The sequence below is a fragment of the Anopheles ziemanni genome, chromosome 2 (assembly GCF_943734765.1).
Source record: "Anopheles ziemanni chromosome 2, idAnoZiCoDA_A2_x.2, whole genome shotgun sequence".
Classification (NCBI taxonomy): Eukaryota; Metazoa; Arthropoda; class Insecta; order Diptera; family Culicidae; genus Anopheles; species Anopheles ziemanni.
The window spans coordinates 13461806-13486867 of NC_080705.1; the positions used below are offsets into that span (position 1 = coordinate 13461806).

A 25062-nucleotide genomic window follows, 5' to 3' on the forward strand; every position below is an offset into this window, starting at 1 on the left:
TGCGTCACTCTGGAAGAAGGATAGCTTTCCGTTTCTTCTATCTCACGTGTGTTTTAGATGAATAGGACCCGTTTTTGTAGCTTTACAAACAAAGACGACCGCAGACTGATATTCAAACTGAGCTAGAGACAGACGGTAAACTTTGTTAATTGACGTCGGCGCAAAAATGTTCGTTCAATCGATTTTCAGATATTACAGTGGGGTCTGGGATGTTGAATAAAAGTCAAATCCTTTAGATTTGTAAGCGTTCGATTTATCTTATTTTATAAAAAAATATAAATAACAGTATAAAATTATTACTAAGCGATAATTTGTATTTAACTGCAATTATGTTTGTTTACAGGCTCAATCTATTTTGATTACAATTACAAAAATGTTTTCTTCTTTGTTCTTTGCACAAGTTGCTTTATAAATCCAATATAAATACAAAACATTTAATCTTGCGCTTCATAAACTTTAAAAAAAAGTTATTGATGGGTTGCTTAGCAACGAACGATCAGAGATTATTTCATTCCCTTTTTGAACAAAACGAATGCGATAATTCCGCTTGAAACAAACACAACGTAACTCCCAAACACGTTTGTCCAGTGTTTTGAAACGGTTCGAGCCGTCTGTTAGACTGAAATTAAGATTGGAAAAATAACTCTTGGATCGTTTGTTACTTAAGAAGGCCGTGAACAACGAGCGAGATAACGTTCAGCATAATCAGCTGAGACACTGAATCCAGTTGGAATCAATCATGTTTCGTCTACAGGGTATCTACGTAGTTGAGAGCGATATGTATTGAAATTTTACAGAATTATGTCGACTTTGTTACAAAACTTATATTGACTTTTCGGGATAATAGCTGTCCTCACACGAGAAAAAAAAAATAACTTATTTTGTATTTGATGTGATGAAAATAAGCTCATTAAAAATAACACAAACACCTTGTAAGTACACGCTGTTGGTCAAATGTGTATCGTGCTATTTTCGGCGATGACATCACACTATCGCTTAAAACACAAGCCATGTTTCTGTTAGCTGAACTCGCTTGATCTTTCGCGGCCCACGGAATCGCTGTAAACCTCAGTTGTCGTTCATCACTCGTTCTGATCGTGTGGCCAAAAGTGCCAAAGTCATGGATTCTCATGGGTACTTTGTGGTGCTGTGTTTTGCAGTGGTTTTATCTGCCCGGCTCAGCATGGCTGTTGGTGGCAACGAGTTAGAACAATTGATGAGCAAATTAGATGCTCTGAAGGACAAACTAAAAGAAGTCGAGTACAGTGTGAAAAATTCAATCAAGGTGATGGATTTAAAACTCATGTCCCCAAAGCTTGCGGGAATTGAAAATAATAATGAAGGAGCTTGCCGCTTTTTGCAGGAAACGGAACAACGTATGGAGAAAACTTATGCCAAACTTGAACAAGATATGAAAGAAAGAGACGTAACTCTCCAGATGAAGTTATCACAATTAGGAACAAATATGCAAACGATGGACAGTACATTGCAGGAGGCAATGAAGGTAAGTTATACCATTTTAATATGATATTATTTTAATCAAATATGTATGAATATTTGCAGCAAGGGGTGCAAAATCTGAAATCTACTGAAGCGAAGTACTTGTCAAAATTCGATGAACTGGAAAACAAACTGATAAGTAAAACGAATAATGTTGAACAACACCGTAACGATCTGGAAAATGTGGCAACGGTTGCGGCAATCGAGTATACGACACAAGTAGATGACATTGTACATCCTATCTATTCGTGTAGACAAGTGACAAACATATCTGGCACGTATCTGCTCCGTTCAGGGGAAGATTCTGAACCATTCGAGGTGTTCTGCGAGCAAACTAAGTTCGATGGAGGCTGGACAGTAATACAGCATAGGTATGATGGTAGCGTAGATTTTTACCGGAACTGGACGGAATACCGGAATGGATTCGGCAATGTCGATGGTGAGTTCTGGCTGGGCCTAGAATATATGCACCAGATGACCAAAAGCCGATCGCACGACCTGATTGTTGAGGTCAAAGATCTGGAGGGCAACTACGGATACGCTAGGTACGACGAGTTTGAGATCGGTAGCGAAGCGGAATATTACGCGTTGAAGAAGCTAGGAGCATACTCCGGAACGGCAGGAGATTCGATGAGCTTCAGTAGGGGTAAAAATTTTAGCACGTTCGATCAAAACAATGACCAAAGTGGTCTCGACTGTGCTAAGGATTCAATTGGAGCATGGTGGTACAATGGTTGTACGCAGACCAATTTGAACGGACGACGTCGAAACGATAGGAATGATGGCACTTTGATGTCATGGTATCATTTAAAAGAAGACTGGCGTGGTTTGTCTTTCTCGCGAATGATGATTCGCGGTACCGTTGACTAATGCAAGGTTTAAACCACCGTTCAAAACCCATCAATTTTAGTTTTACATCGACACTTCAAATTATTTGAAATTAAAATGCGTTAAGAAATCTTTTTACTTACGTAACATAAATGAATACTAAAGCATAACTTTTCGATCATATTTGTTGATTATTTCCTATTTTGATATGTGTAATATTTTTTTCATTTTACCGAACAAAACCCGTTCCCGCAAACTACCGAAATGATGAGTTTCTTAAAGATGCCATCACACCTCTTTTTGTTGGCAAAACTTGGCTCATCTTTCCAACGGTCTTGTTCAGTTTCAAGGAGGTATTTGTGTTCCAATCTTCTAAAGCCGCGAATCCAAGAAACTATCAAGGGACGAACGGCCTCTACATCGATCATCGGACGCGTTGGCACGGAAAACGTCGAATGAAGCACCGGCACGAACAACGAACTCGTCGCTGGAAGTGTGACAAAAACTGATACCAGCATTTATAATTCATTTTGGATCTAATAACAACCATAAACCATTGGAGAAGTTTGTGCTCCACGACAAACCCAGCATGTGTGTGCGTGTGTGTGTGTGTGTGTTTTTGTATGAAGTATGAGCACGAGCGATGGCCAGGGTCAAGTGGGAAGGTCAATCAAGGGATGCGCGACGCCGGGGAGAACTTAATTTGATTTGAACTTAATTGAAATGTGCAACCTTAGCGTTGCCTAATGAATATTCATCTTGTTCGATATCGATAGCTCGTGTGTTTTTCACACAACAAGCTCAAGGGTGCATCTACACCATTGTCTTGGTTGGATTGAGGTGCAGCTCGGGGGATACATCATCGATGGAGTGAAGTGAGTACGGGAAAACCGATTGCAGCACACGACACTGATGGCCGAGTGCTCAAATATCCCGCACCAGCTGGATCGTGTTGTTGCCCTTCAGCAATCGATGATACAAGCGATGCCTGGATGGTCTTCATCCATCAAGATTTCCTGCACCTTCTGGGGTGGATTATCTTGCACAATGGTTTATGCTCTTGTCGGCAGATTGTGTCCAGTTTACATTAAAGAGTGCACCACGCTTGTTCCTGGGAGGATGGCGAAGGTTACCATTGTTTGCTACCGGTGCATCAGGTTCGCTAGAAGTTGTTAATAATTTTCCTCGACATGCGAGGAGTGCGTTTCCTTCTTGGGTACGTTAGGCAAGACAAAACAGGTTGGGAAAACCTTAAAGACGAGGCGTTCAGGATAAGACCACATGTTTGATGACGAATCAACTACATTTCAGTGCAGATGGCAACCTTATTCAATGGACTGACATTTTGTGCCAAAGATCAAAGTAATTGGTTTTGGAAATTACAGCGCTCATGTGACATGTCAAGGTTAGAACGCGCAGTTAAAATTATACGCTTGTACACACTTCTTCAATTGCTGTTTGCTTGTTTGCTTTGATGATGGTGCATGAAATCATAAAGTTGAAGTGCTTTATTATTTACATTTTACATTTTTACATTTTATTATACATAAATTGTTTGCCCCGAGGGCTATACAATTGGAACAAAAGCGGGGAACAAGGAAGGATAACGAAGCGGAGAAGGAGACGAAGAAGGATCATGACGTATGGGACACAAGGTGGGAGCGAAAGCTGGCAAGGGACATATTGTAGTCAAACCGATCACTCACGGCATTGAAGGCACGCAGGGCACGCAACCATGGGTCATTCTGCGCAAACAGCGTACGGCGGGTGGGGATAAAGAGAGGAGGACGCTCGCGGAGTTGATAAAAAGGAACGTAAAAGGGAATAGCCGCAAGCAGGGAAGGAGAGTCAATGTTGGAAAGGAGGATGTTAGCAATAAACAGAGCACGCGCGCGGTTATGCCGGTCCTTAAGACTGTCTAGCCCCAGAAGTTGGCACCGGACAGTATAGGGAGGTAAGGTAGCGCTGGGGTCGTTCAAAAGACGCCTCACGGCAATACGAGAGAACTTCCTCTGCACCCTCTCCAGCCTATCCAGAGCAGTGACACCAGCGGGAGACCAGATGACGCATCCATAGTCCAGGATGGGACGCACCCAGCAGCAATACAACGCACGCAGACATGAAGGGTCCCGAATCTCGGATGCCATGCGGATTATTAGGCCCAGGATCTTATTAGCGCGCTCGATTACCGAATCGAGCTGCGGCGCAAAAGATAGCCGGTCATCAAGCAACACCCCGAGGTCTTTCACGACAGACACACGTGGAAGCGGCAGACCATTCAAGACATAGTTGTGTATCAATTTGTCCGAGGAGCGGCTAAAAGTGATAACACAACATTTTGGCACGCACAAGACGAGGCCATTGGCAATACACCAGGAGGAAAAGGCATCAGCAAAACGTTGGAGGGAGAGGAGATCATTGGACGAGGATACAGGAAGAAATAACTTGACGTCATCCGCGTCATCAGGCATCCACCAGGTGGCAGAACCCTGGCACAATCGGCGATGAAAAGTGCGAAAAGGAGGGGACTCAGGACGCTCCCCTGAGGAACACCCGACTGCCCCACGAAAAGATCGGAGAGAGCCCCGCCGACCCTGACCCTATAAGTCCGATTTGACAGAAAGGACTCAAGCCAGAGAAGGAGAGACCCACCGAAACCCATCCGCTGAAGCTTATTATGGAGCCTCTAGCAATTGCAGGCAAATCTTCCTTCAAAGATTTTTGTGACATAGAATTGCCAAAACGTAGGAGTTTCAAAAATTTTGCAGGTTTCAGAAAGACAGTGTTTTAAAGCTAAACTACTAAACTATCATATATGTCAAAGAAATTCGTTCAATCTGAGTGTAAGTATTTGCTTGAACTGATTTGAAAACACTATCATCAGAATTGTGCAAAGGTGCAGTTTGTGGAGGATAGCAATGGTAAGTCCACCAAGAAAGATTTAAATTGGAAACTTTGTCTTCAACTTGTTCAATGGTCAAAACCAAACGATAAAACGTTATATAACTTTCAAGGATGTTGATTTTTAAATTGGAGAACTATATGCTAAATGTTGAGAATGAAAGAGGAGGTTTACACATCTAGGCAATGGTTTGAACTTGCAAATAGATCAATAGACTATTTTGCATTGATTTCAACTCCAGTATAACAAATCAGGAGCCCCCTGAACCAAAAATATAAGTAGTAATATGTAGAAACGACTGAAAATCTATTTCTGCGGGATAAACTTTGATTTTACCTCGTAAAGGCTGTACATTATGAACTATTAGAAAAAGTGTTAATTATTTTGTGCGCTCATTAGACATCGCACGTACGCCCATCCGACAGCCGATGATCTAAAATGCAATCGCGAAAGAAATAAACCATCAGTGTGGTAATTGCATTGGCACAATGCATCGACACATTCGCCATACGCAGCCCTGTCTGTTCTGCGGATGGTAAAGGTGCCCCGGTTCGGCTATAGACCGGCAGATAACCTTCGGTAGCCCGTCGCTGGGATGGGAGTTGTTACGATTTTCTGCTCCTGAATCATTCCATCCCCCATTGCGCCTCATTGCACACTTTGTTATTTGGTAAACGCATTTGGTTCGGGCCTCTGGTTTTCTGGTCGGAGTGGGAAATCAAGAATTCCAACGGCAACGTTTCACCGGGAAGCTGAATCTCATCCCACCGTGCCGACGCATCGTACATCGTTTGTTGCAGTTTGCATGCAGATCGTGGGCGGAGGAGGGGAGTGAAATAGGGCCCGGCTTTTGCATCATTGAATCAGAAACCCACACACACACACACACATCGTAAGCCCAACCAAACCAAAACCACCCAGCAATGGTCGACCGTCGGCCGGCCAATGAAGCAAACCGATGGAATCGTCGGGATTCGGCCAACGAAATCGAGTTGAAACAATAGGCCGAGCTCGTGTCAGACCGAAAATTACAATACAACAGTATCTGTCACGGGCAGCCTTTTGTGGTCAGAAGTGATTCCCTGGCTTCAGTGGGAGGCTCAAGGGAGCAAACACCGGACCGTTACGTAACGCAACCGAAATTCCAACAAAACCGATCGCACACGGCCTACTCACTCTGTCATCGTTTACACCGAAACCATAATCTCGCTACTTGCGCGAGATCAAGGGAAAACTATGCTGCTTTGTGGATGGGATAGAGAAGGCCATGAAAAAAAAACCCGCATATTTCATCCTAAAACTAGCCTCAAGCCTCGCTAAACACCATTGCGAACAGATTGATACAATAAAAACAAAATTAATTGTTTGACAGCGAGCATGAAAAGGTTAAAGTTCTGCTTACTTTCACACATTAAAGCAACAAAGTACCAAACAACCCCTCTCTCCCCGCCACCCCTTTGTACTTGTTTGTGCAGTTGATAATATTCCGACTGCTCGTGACGTTGTGGAAAAGTGAAAAATGCACCAACGACAGGTCGGATGGATGGAGCAGGTAGAACATAAAAACAAAACAGCATCCAAAAGCAGCAAAAAAAAAACCCGGCCTGAAAAACGCGCCTCGCAAAGATAACAGGACCCATAAGAGTATTGACAACGCACGCGGGGCGCCACGTTGGGATACTACCGGATCCATTTAAGCAGCATAATTATTCACCATACAACAACAGCGGCAGCAGCAATGGTCGCTGGCATGTTAAATTCGTTTTGTTTGTGGTCCATCGGGCGGCAAGCGAATCGGTAATCGTGTGTTTTGGAAACTGCTCGCACACGATAATGTGTGTACTAATTGGGAGCGGGCTAAATAGAATGAAATTAAATATGTTCGAGCCGCTGGAATACTTTAATGGAATATTAAAGAAACCGTTGGTGTGACGTTGATCATTTGGGGCTCTGAGGAAAGCATTTTTCTTTATGTAATTACATGATCTTTGGCGTTTTTAGAGCTTTTAAAATGAAGTGTTTGCCAGAAAGTTAGTGCCAGAACCATTGAGACTATTGTGTTTGCGAAATATAACAAAATAATCGTTATGGCATGTTATGATTCCCTAACTATGATCCAATATAATTATCATTCCAAAGGAGTGGAGGATCTAACTTCTAGTTCCAACTGATTTGATTTTGTTTCGAACCAAACAGATCCTAAATTTTTAATTTCCTAGACAAGCTTGCGATTCCTGTTCACTCGTGTGTTTGAACTCGCATCAAGTACTGACATTTTTCGTACCCATTTCCAACCCATCCGAAGCTGCTCAATTCCAACTCACGCATCACAAGAATTACAATTCAGCTGAGTCTAATTTACATCGCACAAGGTTTGCCGAACGCGAATGCGATCGTACACTTCGGTCCGTTGTGTATTGGGAAACATATTTGCGTACTTCCGTTCCACTCATTAGAGGGTGGCCCGAAAACCGAATTCTCCATTTCGCGCTCCCCGGTGGAAAGACCACAATTTCCCGTCGAATTGGCGCAAGGTGTTGGCGCATAGGCACATACGCTAGCGCTCTACGACGCCGGCGACGATGACGATGATGACGCCGGCCCTTTTGTTTTGTTATCTTTTGATAATGGAAATGGAGTTTAATCGATGTAAAATAAACGTTCATTATTTCACGGCTCGATAAGCACGATGCAATTACCGGCCGTTGCCGCGGCGGCCCACGAAAAGCGACGGAAACCGATTTTCCACATTCCCGTATCACTGCGGGAAGATCAAAACCGTGCCGTACCGTACTGTGCTGTGCTGTGTGTGTGTTTGGGCGCGCTAGCGGAAAACGGCACATGCCATTCCCGGTGGCAGCAATATATTTTCCGATTTTCGTAGCAATTTGTGCACGTTTCCGCGATGTTGTTGCGATCACGGATGGGTGGGGAGGTGGGGGGAGGGGGGGGGGTTGGGACAAAACGCGCTTTTCCGACGCAGTGGATTCGGTGGAGCTGTGGATCTCGTTAAAATAATTACTCCGGGATGTTAATGCTACTACTTTCGCACCAGGCGTCAAATAATGAGCAAATGTAGGTTTTGGGATTTATGCCTCCAGTGTTGTTAGATGAAGTATCAACAGTTTTGTATGTTTCATCAGCTCGACTATGATTTGTTTTGATCTGTTGGATAGATTCTAAGCCCCCTTCAATGTGCTTCCTTCGGAGATCATTTTACCTCTTTTGATGATCATTTAATTTATTTGTGAACTGTTTCTGAAGAAATTTGCCTTTTGGACACTACCTAATAATATTTACAGTGAGAGCGTACCAGAAATCCCAGATATTTGCGATTTCTAGTTGATCTTTCCTTCCAAGGTAATAGCAATATTTTCTCGCTTATCGTGCATCAATCGCGTATCAGGATCACGTTCCCCAGAGTTTCGAAGTCATGGATTGGTTCAATTTCAACGTATGTTGCAACGGATGATTCCCTCAGGACGAAACCTTTACATTTACTTAGAGAAGAAGTCAATTCACGAGAAGATAAAACTCACATAAAAACGTTACTTCTTTTTGATTGAATAATTTCCATCGAAACCGGCTCGCGTGGCAGATAGCAAATTGCATTCCACCTACGTGGACCATTTGATGGCCAAGATAGTGATAGGAAATGGAGGATTCAACCGCTTCGGCCACCAGAGGAAATATGAAATAACGAAAAGGACAACCCCGCACAACCGGTGGGGAATGGGCAATGGTCAGCAGTCGTGTGTCTTCGCTGCATGCGCCGATGTCGATGTCTGGAAACTTACCTTCCGGCGGGAATAGTATTGCATGAAAATTATAATGAGATACTTGAGAAAATTCGTCGAGACTCCTCAAGAGAGCTCCGGCTGCTGGTCGCCATTGAACGCGTTCCGCCGGTCTTGTGCAAGCGGTTCTGCAGCGGAATACCCAAGGACGCTCGCATTCGCAAAGGAGGGTCGGTGTCCCGATGTGCTTTTGGATGTCCGCGATGCAACCAGAGGGATTGTGTTTGGTCGTCCCCGGGCGAAAAGACGAAACGAAAGCGCCTTCGAGAGGCTGCGGCCGAAATAAAAGGGCAATCCGTTTCGGCGTGGGTGGGGGAGGAGTTTGGTTGATTCGAAAATTACGAGTGGTTCCAGCATTTCTATAATTGGATCACCGCATAGACACTGAAGGGTCACTTGTGGTGTGTAAAAGTTTTTCGCAACTCCTTCTCCTGCACTCGGTACGCACCTCGAGAGGCTGGGTGGATGGACAACCATTATTATTATTATCATTGGCTCACGAGCATTACTTTCCAAGGAGGGTCAACAATTCAGCGTCTTGTAGAACATAGATACACTGCAGAACCCTTTTCTGTCAAATGAATAACTCAGTTTTTTAAACATCCTGTTGTTCATAACTTGTCAATCACTATAAACAACATCAACAGTATTTTTTTTCAATTTTGCTTTCACATTGTTGTCAGTCCAGATCATTTTCTCCTGCTATAGTATTCTTTGAGCTAAATAGTGACGTCAACACATAACTAAAACGAATGGACTTTGTTTGACCTCGTAACGTTCTCATTCCGTAAATAATAGCGCTAGACTGAACAAAAGTGACAAATTAAATAAAATCGAGAAAACTAAACCAATCATTCAAACAGTACCCGTGTAATAAAAACAAAGTGTTTGAAAAACTTTTCCGTGCCATAAATATGTCCGAAAAAATTTTGCTACACCAATAACCACAAGTGTCCAACTTAAATAAAACCAAATCACCTAATGTCACTGGGCAATTGAATTCAATTGCTTAAACATGCCAGTAAGTTCTAATTGGATGGGATTCGATGGGGACACTTGCTTGCGACAGAACGGAAAACCACAAAAAATGAACTCCAACACCGAATGATGACCGTTTTCGATTGTTTTGCAACACTTTTCACACTATAAATCGATCATAAGCGGCCCGTGCGGTGCAGGAACTGCGACAATTTATGATATCAATTTCTTTAATTAACTTACCATCCGGTCCGACCCGGGCCCGGTCGCCTTCCGACCGGAAACACCGGGCGCCTCCATTACCATCATGACATGTGGCTGCTTGGGACGGTTTCGAATATGAGTCAATTTTGAGGTGCAAATATGCAAATATTGACCTCCGATGCTATCGGAAACGCATACATATACTCACTCTTTCTCTCTTTCTCTCTCTCTCTCTCTCCTTCTGGCCGACCAACACGGTAGTTTTCATTCCAATTGCCCTCGTCCGCCCCTCAACCATGTCTCCAACCGCACACCTCGCAACAACAAGTGGAATCGATAAACGGAGTGGACTTATTTGCACCAGTTTGTACGAGAACGAGCAAAAAGCGGGAAAATTGCTAGTCAATTCTGAAAAAGATATCGTTCATAACAGTGCTGTCAAAAATTGTTTTTCACCGTCCTGCGTCGGACCGGCTTACCGCCAGCTCCACTCGGCCAAAGCGTGCGCCCTTCAGCCATCGGCTAACTGGCGCTAGTTTCAACGGTTGCACGAGCGAGAACTTTTCCGGTGTTTTTCCTTTTCCCGAAAGCTAACTTTCGATTACGAAAATATGAGTCCAAAGCCGGGCTCGCCCCGTGGACGAATGTGAAAATAATAATAATTTTCTAGCTCGGGGTCTGGTGTCTCGAAGCGTGCCGAAAATCAAAGGGAAAAGTTATCGCCCTATCCTTCGCTCGGAACGAGAACGGAATTGGTGCAGCATGAGTTGGACTACGCCACGCACGACTTCCTTCGAGGAAGGCAGAAAAAGAGACAGGCGGATCATGGAGATAAGTTACTGAATTGAAGTGTTTTACTTGTTTGCTTTTTTTTTGTGCGTGATGGAAAGTTCATGAATCGTATTATTTTTTGCTGAAAGTTTTTCTTTAAAACAAGAATTTCAATAAAATACATTGCTTCCAATTGATGGCGCAGTTGAAGTTCAAACAACCATAGATGTTTTAAATGTTTCAATATGAAAGTAAGTTAATTAACTTCAAGCAGCAGCATGATAAATAAAAAAAATAAAAATCTTAAACGTGTCACTATCGTACTCTTTCTTTTTTCTTTTTTAGCTTTAAAGTCTATAAAACATCGAAATAGTAAACTGGTTTAAAAAAATCCATATTCGCATTCGATTTACATCCTCCACATAACTACATCGAATTGACAACAAAACTTGTATAACACTGCTTTGCCAAACATACAATAAAACGTAACAAAAATGATATCGGTCGGTTTACTTCGGTACTAAAATTCTTCTAGGGCCAAATGTCACAACATCATAGTAAAACGAAAGACCATATTGGATAGTACTTTTTATTTGCTTCAGCACTGAAATTGGGAAATAATAATATCATTCCAAACGCCGAGTGTTTGGACAATTCCACAAGTTACTTGGTAGAAAACTGGGATTTTGGCCACCGGATTTAGCAATGCCTTTACACGAACTCTTTCCTATCTTTTTCCTGCAACACCCTTGTTATGTCTGTATATCCCTTGGTGCAACTTTTTACTCTTCTTGGGTGAGGGGAAAACACCGCTTCACAAAGTCGAAAGTGAATCGTAACCAAGCCGAGCGGGTTTGAAGAGACAAAAGCAGTGGAAAATAAAACGGCCAATCTTCCGATCGCTGCCACGACAGCTGAAGCCCGAAACCAGAAACGAGTCCTGAATATTATTTGCCATGAAAGGATCATAACAGTTAAAAAGTGAAAAGTCATTCACCGCATATGGCATTTTTTCGGCGCTGCGTGCCTTCCGGTTGGATTTCCTTGGCTGCCACCACACGGCGTACTGCTGCCACGCCTGAAGGAATCGGCGCTCTTTCGACCCTTTCGTTTCATGTGAGCCACACCGAAAAAGAAAAGTCAAGCAGCCCACCTCAAGGAAAAAGGGCAACACTTGCGGTTGATATCTCCGATTGTCCGCCAGCCCGAGGATGAGACGGCGAATGCCGGGTTTCGGGGACAGCTTTGTGGTTTTTTACTTATTCCGAGCACATATCGTCGATAAGCGGCAGAAGTAATAATATTCATGCGGGCCCTCCGTTACGCGGCGACGCATGAAATGCGAACCACCACCGGCGGCGACGCCAGTGAAAGTTGTGCCCCATGTCCAGGCGTTTATGCGCAACATTATGAGAACCGGCATCGGAGTTGGGTGTCGTCTTTCGGTTGGTTTTGTGTTTCACTCAAAAGGAACAAACTGTTGATTGAGGCTGTGGAGATGGGTATGGAACACTTACGCATTATAGTTTTGCACCATACGAGGCAGTCACAGACGGAGTTCATTGGGATCTTTAATAAGCAACATTGTATACAAAACATTCCCTTTAATTTTGACTTTTACTTCCTAAACAGTGTAAAGCGGTTGAAAAAATGATTTTCAACTTATGGATAAATGTTAAATGACAAACTTAAAATTATACGAATGCTTCCCATCGCAACAGTCAATGATAGGTTGGTTCGTTATTTTATACGAGATGGAACTGCTATCCTTTTAATTTTTTGTTAAATAATAAAGTTTTTTTTAGTTAGGATTTATTATTACGAAATAGTGATCCAAACACTTAAAAATATGTGATTGAGCGATAAATATTCAATCTTGTCAAAGGGTTTTTGTCATTTTTGTATCAAATTTTATACGGATAAGAGATATTTGATGGTAGGGAATTCTCATCCAATTTGTGATTGTATATACAAAAAATAGATAAAACTAACATTTTTTTAACTTTACTGTTACCCTAGACAGAATTGAAGTATTGTACAAATGTGCATTTAAGAAACAAAATCAATTGATGTAATATCTACCTAGACTATCTATACTATGCAAATTATTAAAGGAACTTCATGATGATCAAATCTATCGATTTACAACGTTTTCAGATATTTTACTTTCCAAATTTTACTGATAAATAAACAAAACATAATCAAATTTAGTAGTGAGGTTCGCATTCCTCAAGGTTTTTATTTGCTTAAACATTATTTACCACTCGCGACGGGGATTTATACCCTGTAAAACCGAATTCAATTTCCTCCATTTCTAATGAGAACACCATCAGACCAAACTAATCGACAAATGTCCCCTACGAAGAGCATGTGACAGTGCGACAGTGTTAAGCATGTCACGGTCAAGCAGATTAACGAGGCGTGTAACTAATCTCGTATTGTGTGCCGGCGTCCAGGTTTCACTCCTAATTTTAAACATTATCATTCTCCGCTGCCACCATTACCACCATATCAAAACATTACGATGGGTGACAGAAATTTAATTACGCTTGTATTACAACATTGCATTTAGTATTTCCACCTCCTGGTTCCACCCCAAACATAAACACGGACGAACGTTTCCTGTTTTCCGTGGCTGAGGTCTAGTAATGCGAGAAATTTTTCGACGGACTCGATGGTTGCGGGGAAAACATCATTTCCGGTTGCCAATCACAGGTGTAATACTCATTGACAACATATGGCGAGCCAGTGCGGGCCAGGATTCGTCAAGGAAACACATACTTCGTTTGTGGGAAGGAGAAGCTCAAGAAAAAGGTGTTAAGGAAGCGAGCGTTTTTTTTATCGTCAACTGTGTTGGTTTCACTTCCGGAGCGACTGGAAGACATTGTGCGATTTTGAGGGGGAGCAATGGGACGAAATCCCTCGATAGTCCGATATCCGTCTCGAAGAATCCTTCACCCGAAGCGAACTGAAGCCGGTAACGCCTTCGAAAGGAGTTCTGTTGAGCACATTCACCAGGAATTGAGATTTCCCCCCGGTAACGGAAAAGAAACTCCCGGGCGATACTGTTGTTTGGGGAGGGGAAATTGGGAACCACTTTCACGGAGTTCGCCGGTTCGAGCGAAGGCGGGCCCGGCCCCGGACTTCTAGTGCTCCGTTTGACAGTAAACAACTTGACACATTGTACGAAAATTCCGTCCACTATTAGTCTCAACTATATTCTCGTTTGGCTTTTGCCATTGACCGGGCGAATGAATAATGGCCTTCCGATAGGGAACATAAATCTTTCGCCCCGAAGGAGCGTGCAGTCCGATACCGGTCCTACGGCGCAATGTTCCGATCGCCGAGTGCCGAGTGACAGTGCCCGGAAGAATCCGTCCCTTCGATCCTTTTCATCCCGCGCGGGAAAGTGGATGCTCAATTTCTCGGACGGATATATTTACGGATAACTTAACGAAGATTCCTCCTCTCCACCTCCCCACGAACCGTGGCCATCGCGACGATGATTGAAGTGTTTTCCGCCAGCATTAACATGCCCGAAAGGGACACCCAAGTGGTTCTGGACGAGGGCAATGAGCTATGTCCTTACGATTTTGCCGAAAGCTTGACGGGCTTCCGGTTGAGATGTTCCGTGGTAGTTTGAATTGATGAATGTCCTTCCGGAGGTCATTTCGCATAGTCAGTACCCTTAATTGAAAGATATTATGGTCAATTTGGTGATAATCATTCAATTTAGATTGATTTACAACGAGGTATTGAAAGAGTTTGAAGAAAAAGGCACCAACATATATTTTTAAAATAACTAAATTTACTATTTTGTTCCACATGTCTACTAATGATGGCATAAAATCCACCTTCTTCGAAGCACAAATGATTTAGATTCAGGTAAATAAAAATGCATCTCTATAATGCCCAAAGCACACCCTCGGAAAGGCTGAATGCACAAACATATTGGAATCAACAACCGAATAAGAAAGCGGCATCATTTCGTACCGACCGGAGCGACTGCAGGAAAGGTTGTCACCGGTTGGCCACAAGATTTATGGCTTCACACATCACGAAGGCGACAGGCGTGATTTCCCCTCCCCCTATTTCTCCGCTTCGGTAAAATGCACTCACCCACTCAAAGGACTCTCGTGCTCCAGCGCTTCTGATTGCTTTTACCGGTGGTTCGTTATTCGAACGGTGCTCGGCCAGGTGGGAAAATCCGTATGTCCGTATCACACTTATTTTCACTTTTTGACTCATACCTTCGCAGGAAAGGAAAAACAAGCAAACAAACACAAAAACCGACATCTCCGATCGGAAAGCCTTCACCGCGTGATACCGTCCGTTTTATTTTTGTGTTCCTTAGCTCGCAGGAAGCCCCTGCCGCCCCGGTTTGATGGTGCCGTAATCCTTTGTAATTAATGATGATTTCCCGTTTATTGTCACTGCGGGCGGAATATCTCGTGCGGGTGAGAAAAGCCAAGCAGGACAACCAAACGATGAATGGGTTCCTCCGCGGGCCGAAGCAAAAAGGCATTCGAAAATGACGACATTGTTCTCGCCATGGATTCCCTTTCTTACCTGACACTCTTTTTCTTTGTTTTCCCTAAGCTGACTGACTGACAAGCTAGAAGGGGGGAGGAGGGGGGGGGGGATTTCTTTTCCTTCACGGGTTTTTAATGACGCAAAGTTCTTCTGGGTCGTTACCGTTTTTCTCCCCTCGGTCGCGTTTGAATGGTTCGCTTCGTATGGTTCGCGCAGCCCATCAGCTCGAAACGGGGGCTGTGGGACATGCAAATAAAACAGCAAAAACCACTCCTCAGCTGAACCGTTTTGTTTGCCAACCGTACCGCGATTTTTTAAAGCCTCAGACCTGTCCAGTGTCTGACGAGTGGTTAGTGGGTTCCTTACATGTTCCTTTTCATAATTTTCCATCCAAAAAATCCACCCGACAGAACCTGCTACGGTCGCAGCGAGGGACTTTGTTTACCGTTCTCGTCGCAGCATGACCCGCGAGCATACTTACTTAAATTTTGGGCCGCCTCTGAAGCATTAATCATGCCGCAGAAAGCGGCCTAACGAGGTCACGCTGTGGTCCAGCAAAGGTGACCTCGGTCGCCAAGGGGAGGAGGGAGGATGAGACGTCGGGAGTCGCCAGAAAGCAATGATAAACAGACAAACAAAAACACCACAGCTGCCCGTATCGTCCGTTGCGGTAAAGATGAAATACAAAGTAAACAATAATCCATGGTCTTTAAGGTTTGCTTTGTAATGGCCGTTGGGTGAAAAATGAAGGTCTGAGATTCAACATATTTAACCTATGCGTGAGGGACATTTTGCCAAGCGGTCATAAAATACGTGTAAGATCGGGGATAAATTAACGAAAGAAGGATAAACCTTACATTTACCATTTGCATTGTGGGACAATATAAAACGTCGGAACAGTGTTTCCCTCATTAATTGGGAAAACAGTTGATGAACGATTTGTGTTAATGATTTTCTTTATTTTTAAAACACAGATACAATCAGTGGAACGTGATTATCACGATTCTGCTTCTAACGATCTCCTTCGTAACGATATCCATTCAAGTAAATGAAACTCCAAAATCCACCATCAACGTTCGTTGATTCACGGCGGTTGACAAAGCAACATTTTCCTTTGCATAAATCACAGCATTCATATTGTACCGGTTTATATCCCCAATTTGCCGTAAATTATGTCGCCCTATTCATTGCGCCGGATCGCGCTTTTAATCGGCGTCCGAATTTGGAACCCATTGAAATGTTTCTTTTCCGATTCGGCGCCCCCGTTTTTAACCGTGCCGCTGTAAAGAATTATCTTTTCAATTATCGACATTTCCGGTGAGCACCATAAATCGTCGGCGTGCGCGAATTCGTGGCCCGCACGGTGAATGCTGTCCAACGTCAAGTCGAGAGCAGCAGATTGTCGACGGCCGGGTGGCACACTGGAGGGAAATGGTAGCAGAAGCGAGCAGATTTATGCCCAACCGACAGTTGAACTCTGTTAAACACTTTCCTGCGCGTAATAAACCACTTCATTCCCGGTCCCTAAGTGCCGATGCTCTTGAGAGTTCCGGCTCCGGAATTTCTATTTTTCTGGAGCCTTTTCTTCCGCAAGCCACGTGCAAGCAGGCCCTTTTTAGTCACTTGTAGTTCGGTTGGGTTCGGACGAAATCGTGTAATTTTGACAAATCTCTTGAATTGTATTAAGTAACATTGTGTTCATCAAGTCCCCCATTCGCTACATCGTGGTTCAGTTGATCTAGGTAAATTCTACGATCGTACATTGAATTTTTCGTAAATTAATTAGTGAGTACGTTTTGAATTCTAAAGCTTCAAGGTACTTCATCAAGTTTTTTATTCATTGCATGTCTACTATTTGAACTTAAAATGCCTTTCTATCGTTGTGGTCTATTTTATAATAAATCATACCTGATAATGTTGATCTTCTCCTTATATTTCTAACTTCTTTATTATATAAAATATACCTCAGTGATCATAAAACAGTTATTACGTGAAACTTCAAAACTTCATAAAAATGTTCATAATTACGCCAAATGCTATTTATAATTCGTTAATATCATTGTTTTGATTTTTTGGATCACTCCCATTCTCTGTCAACTTTTTTGTGAAGAAAACATTATGGCTATCTTGCAGGCAGCTCGATTTTCGAATGCTTATAAATTTATCAATAGTAAGAATTGAGTCGACAAACCATTTATGTTATAAAATGTATTGTAAATAAGAACAGAACGCTCATAGCGTTTTGAATGCCAGAAGAAGTCAAACAAAACAGAAGACGGTGGTATATTCCTCATTAAGTGTAAACATAAAGTGGTCAATGGCACAAACCAAAAAGAAAATCAGTATCAATAAGTATAGCTCAGCGTGACATTTTATGATTGAGTAAATAATGTCAATTAAAACTGCGCAATCCGCTCGTTGGGCATCAATGCTGGAATGCTTAGCAAAAGGCGGTCCCGTTCCACCCAATATCAGGAACAAAGCCCAACTCTCTCGGGGGTCGAACTCGATGATTGACTAAACTGGCGCTTGATGAATCTTTGTTGTTTTTCGCCCTTGCCCGTTTCACTTGAGCATTGGCCAACGTGGGACCGTTGAATTGAGAAATTAAAAATTTATTTTCAATTTCATCAACGCTCACTTTGCAGCCAACAAGCCTTGGAGACATTTGCCAAAGTTGCTTGTGCGTTGTTTCTTTTCCCCCGCTACAATCTTTCCGATTTGCTCACTCACGGGCAGTCTTTCATTTTCCGCTCTGGACCCGTTTTCTATTGTGTCCACTGCTAGTTCTAACAATGTTGTATTTTTTTTCTCGGTATTTTTCTTTCCTCCCTCATGCTTACTTACTAGCATTCTCTAACATAAAAAAAAATGAACCGCGGTGATGAAAAGAAACAACGGCATCTAAACGACCACCGGTAAGGCACAGTTCTGGTAATCTGTCGCAAATAAACGAATTCAAACAACCCCCAAACCAACGGCCCCCATTGACAAAACGTTCCTAAAGTACACCCGCTGCCATCGTGTTCTATGAGATGGCAACTTTTTTGCCCGCCGGCAACAAACGTCACAACGCGCTCCGGATTTCTTCGGGGAAAACTGATGAAAAGTATAATTTTCCTCATCATCACAGGGACCCAAAGGACTGGCCAAGATTTTGTGAGTCAGTGTGTATTTTCTGCTTGCCCTGACCTGGTCATGTTTGTTTTTTATTATTTCCAAGCATTTCCCCCGGTGGATGGTTCATTTTGCAAGGTACAGTTCACCTGCACAAGGCGATAAACTTCTATTGTCGAACTGGCGATTGGACGTGAATTAGATTTTTCAGGTGGATTCAGTTTACGCACCATTATGGTGTGCGATTAGAACATGGCGCTTCATTTTAAAGCTAAATATAAAAGCCTATTCAAATACAACTTGTATTATTAACATGTTAAGCTGGCATGTATGGCGAAAAGAACATTACTTATTTTCAACAGAAGTGTCTTTTCAACAGAATGTCACCTGAACAATCTGTCTTTTAGCAAATGACAGTGACAAGAATAAGCTGTATCCACACTAAACAATAAAAATCTTGCAACAAAGCTGAAAGACCTTTTTTTTCAGACCAGAATGGACAACATCAAACGTTAAACTCAAATCAAAATATTGTTCAGGAACTTAAACAAAACCATTCTCACTTTGTGAGCTTCGGATACTTTACCTATTCATTGACATGGAACAGGCACACACAAAAATCGTCCCTCTCCCCCTTTTCTTACCGGTTACAGTGTATGAATAAATCATATTTCCGGGATGATTTCAATTACCGGTGCTCGTCCGCGTTCCGCGAAATTTGTGGAAGGCCAGCTTACTGGCACTCATTTCCTTCCTGTTTTTATGATTTCATTTGTGTTTTTCCTTTCGTTGAGAGACATTAAGCGTGAGCATTTTTTTTCTTTTCTTGTTGATCAAACTAACGCCTTCCGCATCAAACGCTCGCGAGTCCTTTATAAGGTCGTATGTTTTTTTTTTTTGTTTTTATACCCCGTCACGCGACCGTATGTTGGTGTTTGTTATCGGCAGGACCATGGGCAACATGCAAGGACGGAGTGCAAGGGCAGAGCGCGAGCTACGGAGTGTTGTAGTGAGCAAATGTGACAACTGAGCGCTAAGCTGACGCAAACTCGGCCGGAAAGCATAATTTCAACAGATGGAACCGGAAAGCGACAGGCAAGTTGTTGAAATTGATGGAAAAAAAAACAAAAAGAAAACGTGTGGCAAGGCCTCGAGCGGGAAGGTTGGAAGTAAAGAAAAAAAAACAACAAAACAAATTAATACGTGGTCTAGCCTCGTTAGAGTAAAATCATGACCGGAATTCATATGTGCTAAATGCGAAGAGCGCCACCGGGAATAGCTTCCGCTGTCGTCCCCGGTGGCGTGGGAAAGCTGTGAGCGATCCGGCATCGAACCAGCGTGTTGGAAAAAGAAAGGCAAACACGAAACAGCACTGCTTCGGACGACGGTAGTAGTTTGACTTCTTTTGACTTTGGCACAATCTCCCCTTCTGCCGAAAAATGAAACATCCCACGAAAATTGCGAAGGAGTTCGTTCCAACCGCTTCGACGAACTTTGGATGGGTCGAGGATCGAGGGGTGATGGGCGAAACGATCGGTAGCGGAAGGACGAGTGAAAGATTAGGAGAGTTTCTCGTGTGTCGCAGGCAAGTTTTTCTCTGTGATGTTTTTCTTTTGCTGATGACAGAATTTCCAAGCCATCGCCTAGCACACACTCACCTTCTTGTTCTGCTGATTTTGGGTTCCCGATTCTCACGTGCAGGGTTTCGTTGCGAAACACATTCATGGCTTGTGTATTTGGTATAGTTACCTTGGATCGGTGTCAGCTTGATACATTAAAGTACACGTATGCCTCAAAATCAATTCTGCCTATTGCTTGTGCTCTTGCTAACTTATCCAATCTTTCATAATAATTTCAATGAATAATATACATAACTAGTTTGCAACTATTCGATTTTATGCAGTTTTACAATTACATTACATCCCTCTTTAAAAACTGTTCCGTGCAATGAATAAATAACTTATGCAATCCTTATCTTTTTTTTACTAGTCATACCTTTTCAAATTAATTTGCCTACTTTCTAGTGGTTTACAGCTTTTTAATATTGATTTCCTTGTAACCAGATGCAGTTGTCACATTGGTGCAGACACACGCCAGTTAAAAAGTTCAAACTTTAAATTAACTCTTTGTTACCCTGCCGACAACCGAATGCATCCACTGCCGTTTGCTTGAATGAAGTAAAAAGTATCATGAAAGGAAAAGCAGAACGAGCCACCCTAAGCGGTACGGCCACATGGCCACGTTGATCCTACCGTAAAGATCCTGCACCAACCGTTGAAGCATCGTGAAAACACTCCAGACTCCAGGCTCCGAGCAAGTTCTGTTTTCTTTTCGTGAAAGTTCGTAAATTTAATTACTCTCCACCGAAGCGAGCCCGACCCTGTGCGAACGGCGACCGACAATTACTGGGGCCCCTGGATGCGTTTACCATTCCTATGGTGCTGGAAATCGGGCAATCCGGTTTGCGAGCCATCCAACATTCGCGAAAGCACGCGCACGAACCCGCAAGACGACTAGGGGATGCGATCCCTTGGCCTGGCCAATTGCTTGCGTCGAGGATACGCGGGTCTGGGGAGGAAAACTGTGACTAAAATAAATTATGACAGTTTGGCCGAGTGGGCAACCTGAACCGGGTTGCTTGGAGGGAATTGGGAAAGTTGTTTTACTCTTTGCTGTAAGTTCAAGATCACTTGTATTAGGGCACTGTCTTACGAAAAATCATAGTAAAGAAGAAAAAAAAGTACAATGAGTCCAAATGTCGAAACAATACGAAACACAAAGCAAGGTTAGTTAAGTGAGAGATCAGGAAGAAAAAACCCAATCCGTTTAATAATAAAATTAAACACAATCAATCAAGCCCAGGAGCAGTTCGATCTATTACTGATTGTTTGGTGATCTTCTTTTCCATTTGATGGAGATACCTTACGAAACCATTCCAAATAGTCCCATCCCAGTTCTTGTGTTTATCTATTCGTCTTTGGGCTCCGCTTCATCTAACTTAGTTCTTTTTTTTTTTGGATTACTACACAACTTTTACAAAGCTCTCAAGCTTAACGCACTCAATGCAGACTTCCGTGGTGAAAAACCGACCAGTATGGTTGGACGCAGAAAATTAGTCTGTAATTAAATTGAAAATACCTCCGCCCGGACTGAGACCAGTGGAGGTTGGCTGTTTTATTTATGTATGCGTTTTTCCATCCAGCCCAAAAGTGGGCTATTTGTTATAGGAACTTGGAAAGAAGGTAAGGGTTGGGAAATTGAAAGTTCACCACCTAGCGGTCAATTGAAAAGGCAATTGGCATCTCTCTTTCGGCAAAAGGCAATTGGGAAAGTTCTATTTCGGTGACGCAGAAAATTAGTTGTGATTGCAACTGATTTCATTAGGCCACACAACATAAACATAAGAACGAGTCAGGAATTCAGAGTTTCGGATGATAAGGATGCGGTGAACGCCTAGGAAAACAGAAACAGAGTTTTCGAAGTAGAGAGAAATAGTGTAGGGTAATTATTCATCACAACTTGATGATTAACGTTCAATATAAAACCAGTTAAGGTTAAAAAATTCAATTTTGTTTATTTTTCAAAAAGACTTGCTGCTGTTAAATTGGGTTCCGGTGATGCATGGTTGAAAATCAATCCCAATGGCTGTTAATGATCAACAAATTGAACTTTCTCCTCAGCGAGTAATTCTTCATGAACTGGATATAAGTCCTGAAATTTATAAATGTAATTAAGCGTCGTGTTTTGGGCTATCATTTTCCTTTCGTTTAATTCTCTGAACTGATATTTCAATTGCACCGAACCAATTCAAAGAATAAATTTACAGTCGCTTGGTTTAAAAAACTAAAATGAAATGTTCATCGATCAATAATTGCACCATTGTGTTACATTCGTGAAATTAAAAAGTAATATGAAAAAAAACAAAAGTGAGCGACAAGAAAAACATCAATACTACACCCAAATATCCCTGAAAAATTATCATCCAACATTTTTTTAAACTTCATTATATTTTCAAACAAAGGAAAAAGACAGCACTTGCTAACAGGTATTTTTCACATTAGCCAGTAATTGTATATAGTTTTGCTCTTTTCTGAGACTTTTCCAATAAAATACCAATATTTCTTATTGGGTTGTATGCACTTCATTTCCTACATTTTTAAAATGTATTTTAAAGCTAACGATGAAGGGAAAAAATGATAAAGCGTAAAAATAGCAAAAACCAACATGAAAAGTAAAATAAAGTTTGGCAAGTGTGACGTTTGCCATCTTCAATGGTGTTGTTATCGGGAGTCAAAACTTTTTCTTTCTCCTCCACTCCGAAATGTTACACACAGCGATGAATTTGTCTGGCTCAAAGAATAAAATCTAAGCTCCAACATTTCTCAGCAAAAGTCTGAGTGAGCCATCTTACAACATCTGTTTCCTTTTCTTTTTTGCTGACACATGTTTCTGAAAATCTCTTAGCTTCCGTTCTTCTTCCCACGCTGTAAGGAAAAAAATGGACAACGCTTAAAATAAACATAGCTCAACCTCGCCCGAGCAAGGAAATTCGATTTCCCCCTTCAGATAACGTTGGCGATGGCCACCGTTATGCTAGCTGTCAAGCAGTCTAATCAAGGTGAGAACGGTACGGTGCGTATCGTTGAAGGTGTAACGTTCTCTCCATCTTCCACTCAAGTAGCAACGATTCCATGCGGAGGGAGCCCTTGGTTGGAGCTGTGCTCACCGGTTTGCACCCGGAAAATCTACGTTCCACCCCCAGACAGGTGAAGCGGAAATCGTTCAACGAGCGGGTGGCGAAATAACATCGTTTCACTGGCTGATGACACATTCTTTCACACGGCAGGAAATGAAGTTGACTTATTGTATGTGCAAACACGCGATGCTGACGTCTGGGGATAGAATGTCGGGGAACTTGGGTTCTGTGGAGCTTTGTAGAATTATTTCTATGAAAAGCAAACGTCCTGCGAACGGTGGGCGATGAAAAGCGTCAGGCTGGAGAATCGGGTGAGCATGCTTAACAAAATTAATAAACCTTCCAAGAAACGTAACAAGAATCGCACAACGAGGCATGAACATTTGCATTTATGGGCTGAATCCGAGCAGACGAGCATGGGCTCATTCGGGTGGAAAAAGTTAAATGAGTTGATGCAATTCAACTACTGTTCAAAATAGACTATCGAAGCTGGCACAAGTACGATTAACGAACATATCTCAAAGAAAAGTTAGATTTAAATGCAGAAATGATGCACTTATGTTTTAAGCCGTAAACATAAAAAGCATATGCTTTAAAAATACTGTTAAGTTTTGACTTTATTGTTCTTCGCGATATCAAACAATGACCAGGCGCCTCCATCATATTGTACCAAACATCATGCGCCTCCATCAAACCATACCAAGCATCATGCGCCTCCATAAAATCGTACCGAGCACCATGCGCCTCCATCGTAGCTTTCCAACCCACCGACTAACATTCCCTGCTCGCTTCGGTCCGGCAGATGACCGCAAGTCAGCATCTTAAAAGTCACTTCCGGTGTCACTTTCAACCCGATGCGAGAATCGAGACAACGTGCAGACCGAATCAAATTCTTGCCCTGAGCGACACACCCTAAAACGGTCCAACCGCGTGGGATAAGCCCGGTTCGGAAGTCGGATAAACGGACCCTGAAGCCACTGTGTCTGACTGACACTTGGTTGGTGTGCCGGATCGGGTCGCCAGGAACCCGTTGGCAACGGAACACGGCGGAGAGCCGAGTCCGACAACAGGCAAAGGCAAAATGCTACAAATACGAGCGGCCAATTTGCGGTTTTGTTACGGCAACAAACGTTCGGTTTGTTCAGGAATCTGGTAGGATTGCGGATGCCTGCAAGCTGGAGGAGGAGGAGGTACGGCAGCATACCCGCACCCGGAAAGGGGGAACAAGTTTCCCGTTTATTTGCACATCCGGAAGGGATAGCCGGTGTCAACTGTTTGGTAAACTTTCACACCGACAAAGCTAGGGACATGCGAGAGAGAAAGAGGTGCATCGAGTTGACACTTTCAATGTCCAAACTAGTGAAGGATGTTGCGGGCAAAACATCAGAAAAATCATTTTCAACCAAAACGCTACAAAGACTCACCATATGATTGTGTACTACTGAAAAACATTGCGTCATATTTTGCAGGATCCTTATTTTTTTACGTAAATGCTATTTTATAGATTCAGTTAAAACTAGAAAATGCAATAATCACAACGTTTCTTTGAAGCAAAAACTCGTATCTCAATAATTGCAACACCAAGTTTGTTTTCATTGATTTTTATAAATGGTGAAGATTTTATAGCCATACGTTCTTCTAATATAAAAGTGGAATAACAAGAGTTTTGTGAAAGAATAAATATTTATGTATTCACAAATGCCAAAATTAAAGGCAAAAAAAAACAAGCCAATTTC

General features: G+C 42.6%; 1 protein-coding gene across 1 annotated transcript; it reads left to right on the forward strand.

The window, feature by feature from the left end:
- Nucleotides 1-1183: 1183 nt before the first annotated feature.
- LOC131293002 (angiopoietin-1-like) lies at nucleotides 1184-16507 on the forward strand. The gene is made up of 3 exons (XM_058321082.1): nucleotides 1184-1504; nucleotides 1564-2146; nucleotides 16488-16507. Exons 1-3 carry the CDS (start codon nucleotides 1184-1186, stop codon nucleotides 16505-16507), a joined length of 924 nt encoding a protein of 307 aa, XP_058177065.1.
- Nucleotides 16508-25062: the final 8555 nt, after the last annotated feature.